Raw genomic sequence first — 13217 nt, 5'->3', positions numbered from 1 at the left:
GCTTCCAGGTATTTTATGGTTTCTGTTCTTATGTCTAGGTCTTTAATCCACTTCGAGTTGATTTTTGTGAATGGAGTGAGGTAGTGATCTAGTTTTGTTTTTGTTTTGTTTTGTTTTGTTTTGTTTTGTTTTTGCATGTAGCTTCCCAGTTTTCCCAGCACCATTTGCTGAACAAACTTGTTTTGCTCCATTGTGTCTTCTTTGCTCCTTTGTCAAAGATTAGCTGTCCATAAACCTGTGGGTTTATATCTGGGTTTTCTATCTGAATCCACTGGTCTGTAGGTCTGTTCTTGTTCCAGTACCATGCAGTTTTGATTATTATGACTTTGTAGTATAGCTTGAAGTTTGGGATTGTAATGCCTCCATTTTTCTTCTTAGTCATGAGAGTTTTGGCTATTCGAGCTCTTTTGTTGTTCCATATGAGTCTCATCAATATTTTTTCTATTCCTTTGAAGAATGTCATTGAGATTTTTATTGGGATGGCATTAAATCTGTATATTGCTTTTGGCAGGATGGCCATTTTGATGATGTTAATTCTCCCAATCCATAAGCAGGGAATATCTTTCCAGTTCAGGGTGTCTTCTTGATTTTCTTTTAATAGTGTTTTGTAATTTTCTTTGTATAGGTCTTTTACCTCTTATGTTAGCCAATCTAGAGTAATTTATCTTGCCAGATGATAACTCAAGATAAAGGGAACATAAACTTTTTTGAAAAACAAAAATTAAGCATCAAAACCAAGCTGAAGTTGAAAAAGTTCTAAAGGGCCTACTGTAGGGTAACAACAAAACAAACCTAGGTAACAAACACTTACATTTTACAACCTGGAGGACAGTAAAAGTTTGGCTCATCAGCCTTTCCACACTTACCCGGAGAAGGATCCATACAGCATTGTTCCAGGTTTAAGTTGTAATTTAAAGGGAAACTTACAAATATCTAGGGTCCTTGATGTCTGTAAATGGAGGGGGATGTCTTCAAATTCCTTGGAGCAGGAACCCACTGAGGTGGCATCTGTCTTGATCCAAATGGAACAATACATCAACAAGAGAAAAAATGATGGCATTTATTTGAAGAGAACCTGAGAGAAACTCCTACTGGCATCTTGTGCTATTGTTGCCACTGAAAATCAGGCTAATGTCAGTGTTATATCATCCAGGAATACTGGCTAGGAAGCTGCCTCTGAAGCTACTTTTGTTGCTGGCTGTTTCACTCCTGGGAATATTCCCTAACCAGATCCAGGTAGCTTTCCAGAAACCAAAACTTTGATTCACAGAGCTGATGATCAGTCTCTCACAGAGGAGTTCTGTGTTAAATTTCCCACCATTGCTGTGTGTAACAGACTCTTCTCTGTGCTATATGGACATTGCTGTCACCTGCAACAATAGGGAGCTCACTCAGTGGGTCTCATGTGGTAGATGCTGGTCCCCGATGTTCTTTGCATGCTTGGCACCATCTCTCATGAACACCCATGGGAATTCATGATCTCTCTACTTAAATAGATACTGAAGAAATTGAATAGGAACAGTAAGCTGCTGCTAAAAAGGCTGTGACAGGGAGGGTGTTGGAGACCAGCTCCAACTTTTGGAGTGTCTGGAGGCAACACAGGCAGGACCCTAAGATGGGAAGGTGTCAGCGTGCGGAGATTCCAAGAGGGGGGAGAGGAGCAGGCGTGAGGAAGACATGGGAGTCCAAGTTGGGTGCAAGTCTTCCTGCTCTGCCTTCAGCAGAGGTTTATTTTATACATTTCAAGCAGGCAGGGGATGACATTAGCATACGAAAGGGGTTGAGATCACAAATCACCTTTTTTCTAAGAATAGTCTGGGGTCATTTTGACCTTTACTTGAGATTATAACATTCTAAAATCAATCAAGGTTAAAAACAGGTACATAGGTGCACAAAGTTTAAGACTAATATTACTATAGTGAAGATTGATAAAAATAAAGGCCCTTAAACCTTATCTATTACTTGATGGTTTTTTCTACCTGATACATCCTGGGAGGCAGGAAGAGGAAATTTCTTGCAAATCAAGTTTCAGAAAAGTTCTTTGAAGAAACTTGCTAAAAGGTTTTAAGTGAGTTTCCTTGAGATCTAGACAGTAGAAAGCATAATTTGCTCTGAATAGGAGACATAGGTGAATTTCCTTATCTAAAGACTAGATAGTAGAATCCTGAAAGACTAGCCAGAAGACTTGTGGATTGCTTTGAGGTGTATGTAGAAGGTAAAAAACCTAGCTAGTTTTAAAACAGGCTACCTGGATGAATTTCCACCTCTAAAGGCCAGACAGTAGGAAGTTTGAGTAATTCTTTAGAAGCTGAATGGAAGGCTAGGTGAGATAGTAGAATGATAAGGTTTTGGTTTTCCTCCATCTGGCAGTGAGAGAGACTTTGCAGAAACAGCAGTTTTGCTTTTATTGATCAGCCAGTAGTCAGGTCACTTTTGACTTCAGGGGAATTTCTCACCCTGGTGCAGTGCTTGCTTGTCAGGGCAGGCAGGCCTTATGCGCTGAGGCAACCCAATTGTAAGCTGAAAGTTGCTCAGAATATTTTGCTATTAGGATTATACAAAAAAGAGAGGTCATAACATAAGTTAGCAGTGGAAAGTCTGATTTTTCAGAGCAATTCCCCTCCATCCGTACCGTGTCTGATGACAGAGGTTTGCATAGCTTGTGTCAGGAGGGATTTCAGGGTGAATGGGTGGTTCCAGCTCCTGAGTTTCCTGCCATTGTGTAAGATTCCCTTTAAGTTACAACTTAAACTGGAACATGAAGGCTTGCACGTGCCCTCTGTGCACCTATCATATTTGCAGATAAGATACTGTAGTTAGAAAACACTAAAATTCCTTAGGTACAATAAAGGAAAACAACAAAGTGAAAGGTTATAAAGTCAACGTACAAATATCTTTTACAATTAATGAATGAGAGGGAGAAGAATTAAGAACTTAATTCCATTCAAATAATCAAATACTTAGGAATTAACCTAACAAAGGAGATGAAAAACTTATACAACGAAAACCATATGGCAAAAATAAAGAGATAGCCATTCATGTTCATGGATGGGGAGATGTATAATCTATCTAATCAAAATATCTACCAAATACAATATGTAGATTTAATGCAGTCTCCATTAAAATGCTAATATTCTTTAAGGAAATAGAACTAAAAATATTAAAATACATACAGGGCCATAAAAGGCCTTCAGTAGTAAGCTAATTTAATCTTAGAGAAGGTGAGAGAAATGGAGGCATTACATTACCTGACATTAAACCATACTAGAAATAATAAGTCAATCAATATAGTTTTGGAGTAAAAATAGAAAATGGATCAATGTAACAGAATTGGAATCTCAGAAATAAGCCTACACATATATCAATGTTTACTTTGATATAATGGATCCAGGCCCATTCAATGGAGAAAGGGTGTTTCCCAGCAAATGGTGCTGGGAAAACAGGACAGCCTATATGAAAGAATGAAATTGGATTATTTTCTAACTTCATGCACAAAAGTTAACTCAAAGTGGATTAAAGGCTTAGAAGATATGCAAAAATTAGATATATACAAGAAAACAGTGACAATGCCTTTCATGAAGTCAGTGGTAAAGATGTCTTTAGAAAATTGATTCCAGTGGCGAGAGAAATAAAAGCAAAAATAAACCACTGGGTTTACCTAAAACAAACAAACAAACAAACAAAACAGTATTTACACAGTGAAAGAAAAGAGTTGTTTAAAAAGACATTCTAGCCCTCCCTGGTGGCTCAATGGGTTAAAGCATAGCACTATGAAGCTATTGCAGCCACTGCAGCATGAGTTCAATCCCCGGCCAGGGAGGTGACCCACATGGTGCAGCAGACCTCTCCTGTCTCACCCAAGGCTCCCTCAGCAGTGTATTTCAGTAGGTCTACCTGTTCTGCTCTTTACTTCATCTCTAGGGAATCCTCTCATCGCCCCTGTACCTCTAGCCTGTACCCCAGTTCTGTATGCATAAATAAATCTTTAGAGAAAAAAAAAGACATTCTTCTGAATGGGAGAAAATATATTCATATACAATGTCAAGGGGTTAATATCCCAATATATACAAAAAATCTTACTCAATTTAATAATAAAAAAATAGGTATTGCAAATCTGAATATACAGTTCAACAAGAGGATATCTAGAGAGACAATAGACATATGGAAACATTTTCACTATCACTTTTAATAAGGAAGGTACTGGTCAAAACAACAAGATTATTTCATGTCAGTGAGAATGGCACATATTAAAATGATCCCTAACAACAATGTTAGAAAAGGTATGGAGAAAAAGGTACATTGTTTATAGGATTGTAAACTCGTGTGGCCATTTTGAGAATCTCTGGATTTATCATTAAAAAATTAAAAATAGTTTCCCACATATAGAAGATTGCATTAAAAGATGTTATATATCCTCGTTATAAGCCATTAAAAACAAACACACAATTTAGCAGAAAGGAGAGGTTGTTATCACCTTTTCCCTTAAAAACAACTAAAAAGAAAATAGTCATCCATCCTATAGAGTACTTTCCCACAAAGATCATTAAGGTTGGTGGCTGCTGAAAAGGAACAGGAAGAAATAAATAGGAGCATGACTGGACTGGGGGTAAACCATCTGAGCGCAGCAGGAACAGCCCAGGACTCTGTGAAACTGCCTGTAAAACTGTGCTGACATGCAAGTAGGTGAAAAATCATTCCCATGGTAGTGGAATCTCTGCAGGCACAGACCCAGGAAATTGGGAACTCTGCAAATGGGTCTGCAGGGCACTGAAAGGCCGACCCTTCCCCTCCCACTACCCAAAAGAGATCAAAGAAAAGTCAGTCTATCCCAGGCCAGTCACCATAAAAAAAACCACATAGCAAATAGAAGGACTTGAGATAACTCACAAATTCACTTGGGAAATTAAACAAACAGCACACAGATATTGCAACCCTGCAGAAGCTGCAGAGAGGGCAGGGGCTGGGCTGTCTTGGCCATAGTTAGCAACCACAGTGACAAGTCCACGTTTGCCTGCCATACTGTGACTATACAGCCAGTCAGCCAAATGCAAATTAGTCCCAGTTGGGAACTTGGAGGTCCAAACCAAGCTTTTCCCACGGAGAGACTCTAGCATCATAGATCATGACTCTGCAGAAAGGAGCAGCAGGGAGGTAGGGTGAGAAGTTAAGAAAATGTAAGAAATGGAATAAAGGAAGCAGGAGGTAGTGCAACCAACTTCATCTCAAACTTTGATTGAGTAATAAAGCCCCAGATTTCCTCTTCTCACCATCTCACACCAAGATCAACTGAGGGAGAAACAAACAAAATCTCCAGCACCCCAAACACACATACACAGAGACAGCAAATAAGTCAACACATACCTCAATAGCTAGGAACATCTGAATAGAAGATGGAAAGTAAAATAAGAACAGAAGTCATGAGAAAAATATAAAAGATATAGAGTAGAGGATCTATTAGAGACTTCAAAGCAACATTTAAAATGTTAAATGAGGGGCCTTTCCTGGTGGCGCAGCAGGTTGAAGTACAGCACTGCAAGCAAGCCAGCTACTTCAGTGCTAGTTTGATCCTCGTCCCAGAGTTGACCCACATGGTATGGCAGACCTCTCCTAACCCGCCCTCTGCTCCCCTCAGCAGTGTACTTCGTCGATCTGTCTGTTCTGCTTCCCACTCTGTCTCTGGTGAATTCTCTCACCACCCCTGTGCCTCTGGCCTGCAACCGCAGTTCTGTGTACATACATAAATAAATCTTTTTTAAAAAGTTAAATGAGCTACTAAAAGGTAAATCAAAGAAATGGGCACAAGAACTTAGAAAGGAGATCTGTCAAGAAGATGTGGTATATATACACAATGGAGTACTATGTAGCAATCAAAAAAGAAACGAATGCCATTCACAGAAACATGGATGGACCTGGAAGGGATTATGCTCAGTGAAATTAGTTAGAAGGAAAAAGAAAAATAACAGGTGATTTAGCTTATAAGAGAAATATAGGGGAACCAAATAAGACATTAGGGGAAACATGACCATAACAAAACAAAAATAAACAGACAACTATAAATCAGAGATACTCTGCAGGGAAGGGGGAGGGAAAGGGATCAAAAGGAGGGAGGGAAGAGCAAAAGGAACTATGGTGTTGGCATACAGTTGAATTGGTGGTGGATATTGTATGGGGACCATACCTGTGAAAAAAAAAAGCATTGTGAAAAAAGGTATAATATATATATATATTTAAAGAAAGGAGATCTAGGAGGTAAGAGAGTTCTTCACCAAAGAAATTAAATATATAAAAGTATCACAAAGAGAGATTGCTCTAAGTTAGAAAACACTTTAAATAGAATTAGACTGACAGAAGAAAAAATTTCAGATTCAGGGGTCTCAAATGAACAAAATCACCCATTTAGAAAAAGGGAAAGAAACAAAGACAAAGGAAGAATGAAGAAACTCTACAAGAAATATCAGACTCATTTAGAAGAGAAAATTTAAGAATAATCAGGATCCCAGGAGGGAAAGGGAAAGAAATGGGAGCAGAAACCCTGTTCATAACAGGAATAGAATTATAGAAATAATAACTGAGAAATTCCCAAAACTAAATATGGCTTTCCAGGAAACAAAGCAAACACCCTCATTTTTAGATGCAAAAAGGCACATCATGGCAAAAACCAAAGTTAAAGAAAAAAAAATTGTGCAAAGCAACAGCAAACAAAATTCCCAAAGCCTCCAAATTAGGATTTCCCCAGACTTCAACACAGACATTCTGCAAGCACGAAGAGTGGAACAGAGTGTTCACAATCTTTAGTGCTGTGCTTTAACCTGCTGTGCCACCAGGGAGGAACCTGGAGAGTGTTCACAATCCTAAAAGACAAAACCTGCCAAACAAAAATACTCTCTCCTGCAAAATTATCATGCAAGTGTGAAGGTGAAATAAAGGTTTTCCCAGACAAATTGAAGCTAAGGAAGTTAACCACCACCAGACCTGCCCTACAGGGAATGTTAAAGAAAAGAAAGACTGAAACACAAATTTGTGAGCAGAATGACAACAGCAACACAAAGTACCAGAAAGAAAAAACACTAACTGGGGAAGAAGAAATGGGCAGGACTTGTAGAGGAAAATGTTGGAGACCAGACACCAACTCATAAAGAACTTAAGACAGGAATTTAAAAAGTAAAGCTCCCTTGGCAAACACTAGCCAAAAACATCCAGAAAAAGACCACAGATGAAAAAGCACAGTTGAAAAAAAAAAAGAAAGAAAGAAAAGCACAGTTGATAGAATTCTAAGGAAAGCCATTCAGAAGGAGCAGAGACAAACAAAGGTAAAAAGAAAAATACAATTGGAAATCAACAAGTGGACTGATACACAGTTCATCTCAATAGTTACCCTAAGGGGAATAACCTGAATTCTCCATCATGAACATATAAACTAACAATGTGTGTAAAAAATTTCAGACATGAATAGGTTACAAGAGACCCATTTAAAACCAAAGATCAAAGCAAAACAAAATTAATATGCTGGCATAAGGTCCTACATGCTAATAACTCAAATGAGAACAGGAGAAACTGCTTGCTATTTTCATTTCAGTAGTCTAGACTTTCAATTATCAAAGGTAGTCAGGGACAAAGATAGATACCATATACTGATAAGGGAACAATTCACAAAGAAACTACACTAATATTTATGCACCTAATACAGGAGCACCTCATTAGATGAAGCATCTTATGAACATATTAACAGAAATATATCTTCAGATTCCTCAATACACTACTGAAACAAAGGGATAGATCACAATCTGAAAATTAACAAGACATAAAGGCCTTAAGGGCCTCCCTGGTGGTGCAAGGGGTTAGGACACAGTTCCATGAAGCTGTCCATAGACACTGCAACATGAGTTCGATCCCCTGCCTGGGAGCTGACCCACTGGCACAACAGACCTCTCCTGTCTCGCCCACTGCTCCTCTCAGCAGTGTATTTCAGTCTACCCACCTGTTCTGTTCCTCTCTGGTAAATCCTTTCACCCTCCATACCTCTGGTCAGTACCCCATGTCTTATATGCATAAATAAATAAATCTTTAAGAAAAAAGAAATAAAGGTCTTAAGTGAATTGGTAGAACTGGTGGATTTATTGAACATTTTAAAGAATTTCCATTTCAAAGAAATGATTCAGTTTTTCCTCTAGTGCATGTGGAACATCCTCAAGAATAGAGCATATGTGAGAATATGAAATGCATCTCATAAAATATGTGAAAATAGGGCCTCCCTAGTGGCACAACTGGTTAAAGTGTAGCACCATGAAGCTAGTTGCAGCCACTGCAGCTCAATCCCTGGGTAGGGAGGTGACCCACATGGTGCAGGAGACCTTTCCTGCTTCCCCCTCAGCTCCTCTCAGCAGTGTACTTTGTCGATCTGCCTGTTCTGCTCCCCACTCTTGTCTCTGGAGAAGTCTCTCTCACCCCCCACACCTCTGTCCTGTACCCCAGTTCTTGTATGCATAAATAAATAAATCTTTAAAAAAATAAATTATTTAAAAAATGTTAAAATAGAACCTATATCAAGCATCTTCACAGACCACAATGCTATAAAACTAGAAATTAATCACAGGAAGAATCCCAGAATAAAACAAAACATATGAAGACTAAACAAAATGTTTCTGAACAACTCTTGGGTCAAGGAAGAAATCAAAGAAGAGATCAAAAAGAATCTAGAGATGAGTGAAAATGGAGAGATAAACTACCAGACCTTATAGGATGCTTTAGAAGCAGTACTATGTGGGAAGTTTACAGCAATAAAGGCCCACTTTTTTTTTAACATGTATTTATTTATGCATATAGAAGTGGGGTATAAGCCAGAGGTGCAGGGGCAGTGAGTGGCTTCACTAGATAGAGTGGGGCGCAGGATATGCAGATCAAGGAAGTACACTGCTGAAGGGAGCAGTGAGCAGGTCAGGAGAGTTCTGCTATGCCATATGGATCACCTCTGGGGCCAGGGATCGAACTTGCACTGAAGTGGCTGTGGCTAGCTTGCAGTGCTGCATCTGAATCGGTTGCGCCACCAGGGAGAGCCACAGGCCCACTTTTGAAAAATCTCAAACTAACTTTCTTAACATCATACTTTTAAAATTGCTGGTAAGTTTTGTAATGGTCTGATTTTGCAAATTCATTCTCTTTCTAATCTTCCAGGATTTCCTGTATGTTAATTACTTTCCTGTAAGAATTAATGGCACATAACAAAATCAAAGATTAATAAGATAATTTGGAATGTGCACATAATTTTTGAGGTATTTATCTAGAATATTCTTTTGCTTTATGAATACGGAAGCTTGCTTTACTTTAAAGGATTTGGTAAGAAACTTGGTGAAGGGTATATGGACTAGCCTGATTTTCTCTAATCTCTATTTCAGGCAAAATACTAGCTTTAAAGCTAGTTTTCAATGGGGTATAACTAGAATCCACTTGGGCTCCATATTTCAGGCATGTATTATTCTTACTAGTGATATTATCAGTGCTATTTTGGTCTAAAAAAGGTCAAGAATCTTCTTTCATCGGTTGTGAACTCTTTTGTCTGTTTTATTTCTCCTTACTTTCCTATCTGTTATTCTCTATCTTATAGATCGGAATGAAACATGGTATTATTTACTTGATTACAAAGTATGGCTATCTTCATATGTACGACCTGGAATCTGGCACATGCATCTACATGAACCGTATTAGTGCTGATACAATCTTTGTAACGACCCCATATGAACCTACCTCTGGAATTATTGGTGTCACCACAAAGGGACAGGTATTTGAGGTTTCATGCCACTTTTCCACTGGGGACTGAGGGGCAGGAGTTTAACTTTTTTCTTGCAGGAAATAATTCAGGTAAAGTTAGCTCTAGTTATTAACCTTACACCCCTGTTTTGTTTCCTGCTTCTCCTATTTCATCACCTTACCTCTCACCACCATTACTAATACAAGGTCAGTTCTGAGACAAGAGCAGCTTCCTTCCTGCATGGCTTAGCAGCAGTTTTAGCATATGCCAATAAAATCACCGGGCCATGCACATGCTAGGTAGATATCATGACCCCTAGGTTATCTTTTCAAGCAAAGTTAAAAGAAGATTATGCTCAAACAAGTCCTTTTGACATAGTTTGTCATCCTGAGTGCATCATAGTCAATATCCATGTAACTGCACATCTTTCTCACAAGATATTTTTATAGTACTTTATACAATTAACTAGAATTGTTGTGTCAATGCCATGATGTTCTACTATGTTACCTGTGGACCTCTAGTGGGTTCAGGACCTGGGGCGCACCTGTGAAGGACAAACCAGAGGGATGACTGCTATGTCCAGCATGCAGTGAATCTTTATTTTGCAGTGCAGCAGTGCTTTTAATATACTCTACATCAACAAGCTGAAACAATAACATATTGCCTTAATCTGTCTAGACAGTCTCAAGAAGTGACAATAGCATATTGACTTATTCTAACTCTATAACTGGTGTTCTAAATCTTGGAACACTGTGTCCAGCCCCAGATGGCCGTGCCCTCGCACACACCCAGACACTTCTCTTGATAAACTCTTTTACTACTTTTCTCAGATGTGGCTGCTTGCTCGCATGACCTATTTTCTCACATTTTTGGAGCTCAGAGCTGGCACTCGAGAGTGTTTCCCCAAGGCGCATGTGCTTTCATGTGCCTTTCAGTATCCAAGCGCAGATGCCAGTCAAGGTCATGCAAGAGCTCTGCCAACAGTTACCATTGGGTATTTGTCCCCTTTTCATTCCATCACTATTAGGGCCAGATATACATAGCATATACTTTGGAGTTTTGCTGATAGTACAGTGAAAGTAGTATACTTTTCTTAAATAGTGTGTATGTGTAGGGCACTATTCTAACCTGATTCAGTCTTATTTGTTGGGTCCTTCTAGGTTCTATCAGTTTGTGTTGAGGAAGATAAAATTGTGAATTATATAGCCAATGTACTTCAGAATCCAGACCTTGCTGTGCGGTTGGCTATTCGTAGTAATCTTACTGGAGCAGAGGAGTTATTTCTAAGGAAATTCAGTACCCTGTTTGCACAGCAGAGTTATGCTGAAGCCGCCAAAGTAGCAGCATCTGCACCAAAGGTAATAATACCTGAACACTGTAACTTTCTGAGTGAAATAACAAATTTTAAGCATTGCACTATTGATGTTGGAGTATCAATATTTTTTTGGTTGTTTCTAGCCTTAGGACTTTGCACCAATGGCATAACAGTAATGCAAACAAACAAAAAGTGCAAACTTCTGCTGCAAATAGACAAGGATTCTCTCTTAGGTATCTTTTATATTTATGCTCAGTGCAGTGTCCCTAGTTGGCTTTCTTTAGAAGGAGAGAGGGAGAAGCATAATCTTGCTGTAAGGATATGCTTTTTCATTATCTTCCAGTTCTTGTCTATATGTATACATATTTCTTACTCATCTTTTAATCTCATAAATATGTGGGTATGTAATACATGTTGTATCCTATTTTGTGTAGTCAAATTCCTACACTGGACTTTCTCTACTCTTCCAGTTTGTAACAGTACCATGTATTCATTTTCTTTTATTTGTTACATTAGGATAAATTGTCCTAGGGCTGGATCTTTTCCTGAGTACATTCATGGTCCTCAAGTTGATTCTCCTTGAAAGCATTTTTTCTGTCTTCCAAGTGATGCTTTGAACAAACATAGTGTTCATCTGGAATTTTGTATATTTTGAATTAGAATGTAGTAATTCTAGAGTCTAGCTATTGCAAGACAGAATAAGAAGCCTAATTCTCATTGCATTTTTATATGGGAGAAGGAAGACCCTAACCAGAAGAATCCCATGGTACTGGTTATTATTGTTGATGGTAGAAGTCATTGCCTTGCCTTGATAGAGGAGTTTTTGTACCTGACAATTTAGTGTAGAATTTCCATCAGCAGGCATTTTTTAAAAATACAGGCATGTTAACGGGGATTACAATTGAGATGAAAAAAAAAATGTACAAAATGATGTAAAAATAAACTATTATAAAAAATATATATGTGTATATATATGTGTGTAAATATATATACGTGTATATATATATATAAGCATGTTAACTGAAGGTATTACAAAACAACAACCTGCATTTCCATTTTATTATTAGGGAATCCTTCGTACCAGTGAGACAGTTCGTAAGTTCCAGAATATACCCGTTCAACCTGGGGAGGCTTCTCCTTTGCTCCAGTACTTTGGAATCCTGCTTGACAAGGGTCAGCTCAATAAACTTGAATCTTTAGAACTTTGCCGTCCAGTCCTTCAGCAGGGGCGTAAGCAACTTTTAGAAAAATGGCTGAAAGAAGATAAGGTACAAACACTTGTAGCATCACAGCGTGACTTGAAAACTAGACCATGGGCTTCCTGCTCTTCAGGTTCTAACTTTACCTTATCCCTTTGGCATGCCACAGCTGGAGTGTTCAGAAGAGCTTGGAGATTTGGTCAAAACTATTGACCCTACACTGGCTCTGACTATATACCTTCGGGCAGATGTGCCAAGCAAAGCTACCCATTGTTTTGCAGAAACAGGTCAATTTCAGAAAATTGTGCTCTATGCCAAAAAGGTAATTCATTCTTAGTTACTTAAATTCACAAATGATGAGTTTAAAGGTGGGTGCTTGCTGATATCTGTATTTATAAATTTTCCTTCTATGTAAGTACTCTAGTGTGAAATTTTACCAGTGTTGCTGTTAGCATGTTTTCCATACGTATTTTCCTATCTTATATTTAATCCCCCCCCCCATTTCCTTTCTAGTTGGGACTTTCCTATAGTTTTATCTTGCTTGTTTCCTTCCGTTAATCTTTCTCCCCTTAGAGTCCTCTACAATTTGATGTTTTTGTAGATTTCTAGACCTTGTTCCCATGGTTCAGTGGCCCCCGTGCTAGATTTTGATCAGAACTTTCTCACTTGTTGGGGCGACTACTTTGTGGTCTGGGCTGTTTGTGCAGTTAATTACTCCTCTATATAAGTGGAATTTTTGGTACATTTAGTTGGATCTTGTTTTTGGCAGAGGAATGGTACATACATGTTAATTTGCTCTTCATTACTTTGTAAATATAAGTTTAAACAAAGGATAGGGAGATTTTTTATTCTTAGTACTCAAGTTTTTTTTTTTATTAAAAAGTTTATTTTTACATCATTTTGCACATTTTTTTTTTCATCTCAATTGTAATCCCCACGGGTTTCCCATCACCAAATC

At 38.4% G+C, this 13217-nt stretch overlaps 1 protein-coding gene across 1 annotated transcript in view; it reads left to right on the top strand.

Annotated features, from left to right (window-relative positions):
• CLTCL1 (clathrin, heavy chain-like 1) overlaps positions 1–13217 on the top strand; it is a 116544-nt gene that overhangs the window by 33423 nt on the left and 69904 nt on the right. Inside the window, exons 6-9 of the mRNA XM_012734280.1 lie at positions 9602–9775; positions 10906–11103; positions 12128–12328; positions 12429–12581. Coding sequence (XP_012589734.1) covers positions 9602–9775; positions 10906–11103; positions 12128–12328; positions 12429–12581 — 726 coding nt within the window. The remainder of the gene's footprint in view (positions 1–9601; positions 9776–10905; positions 11104–12127; positions 12329–12428; positions 12582–13217) is intronic.

This window comes from Condylura cristata, unplaced genomic scaffold (assembly GCF_000260355.1).
Source record: "Condylura cristata isolate star-nosed mole 26May11 unplaced genomic scaffold, ConCri1.0 scaffold00051, whole genome shotgun sequence".
In the NCBI taxonomy this organism is placed as follows: domain Eukaryota; kingdom Metazoa; phylum Chordata; class Mammalia; order Eulipotyphla; family Talpidae; genus Condylura; species Condylura cristata.
This window is presented reverse-complemented; position numbering and strand designations above follow the sequence as displayed.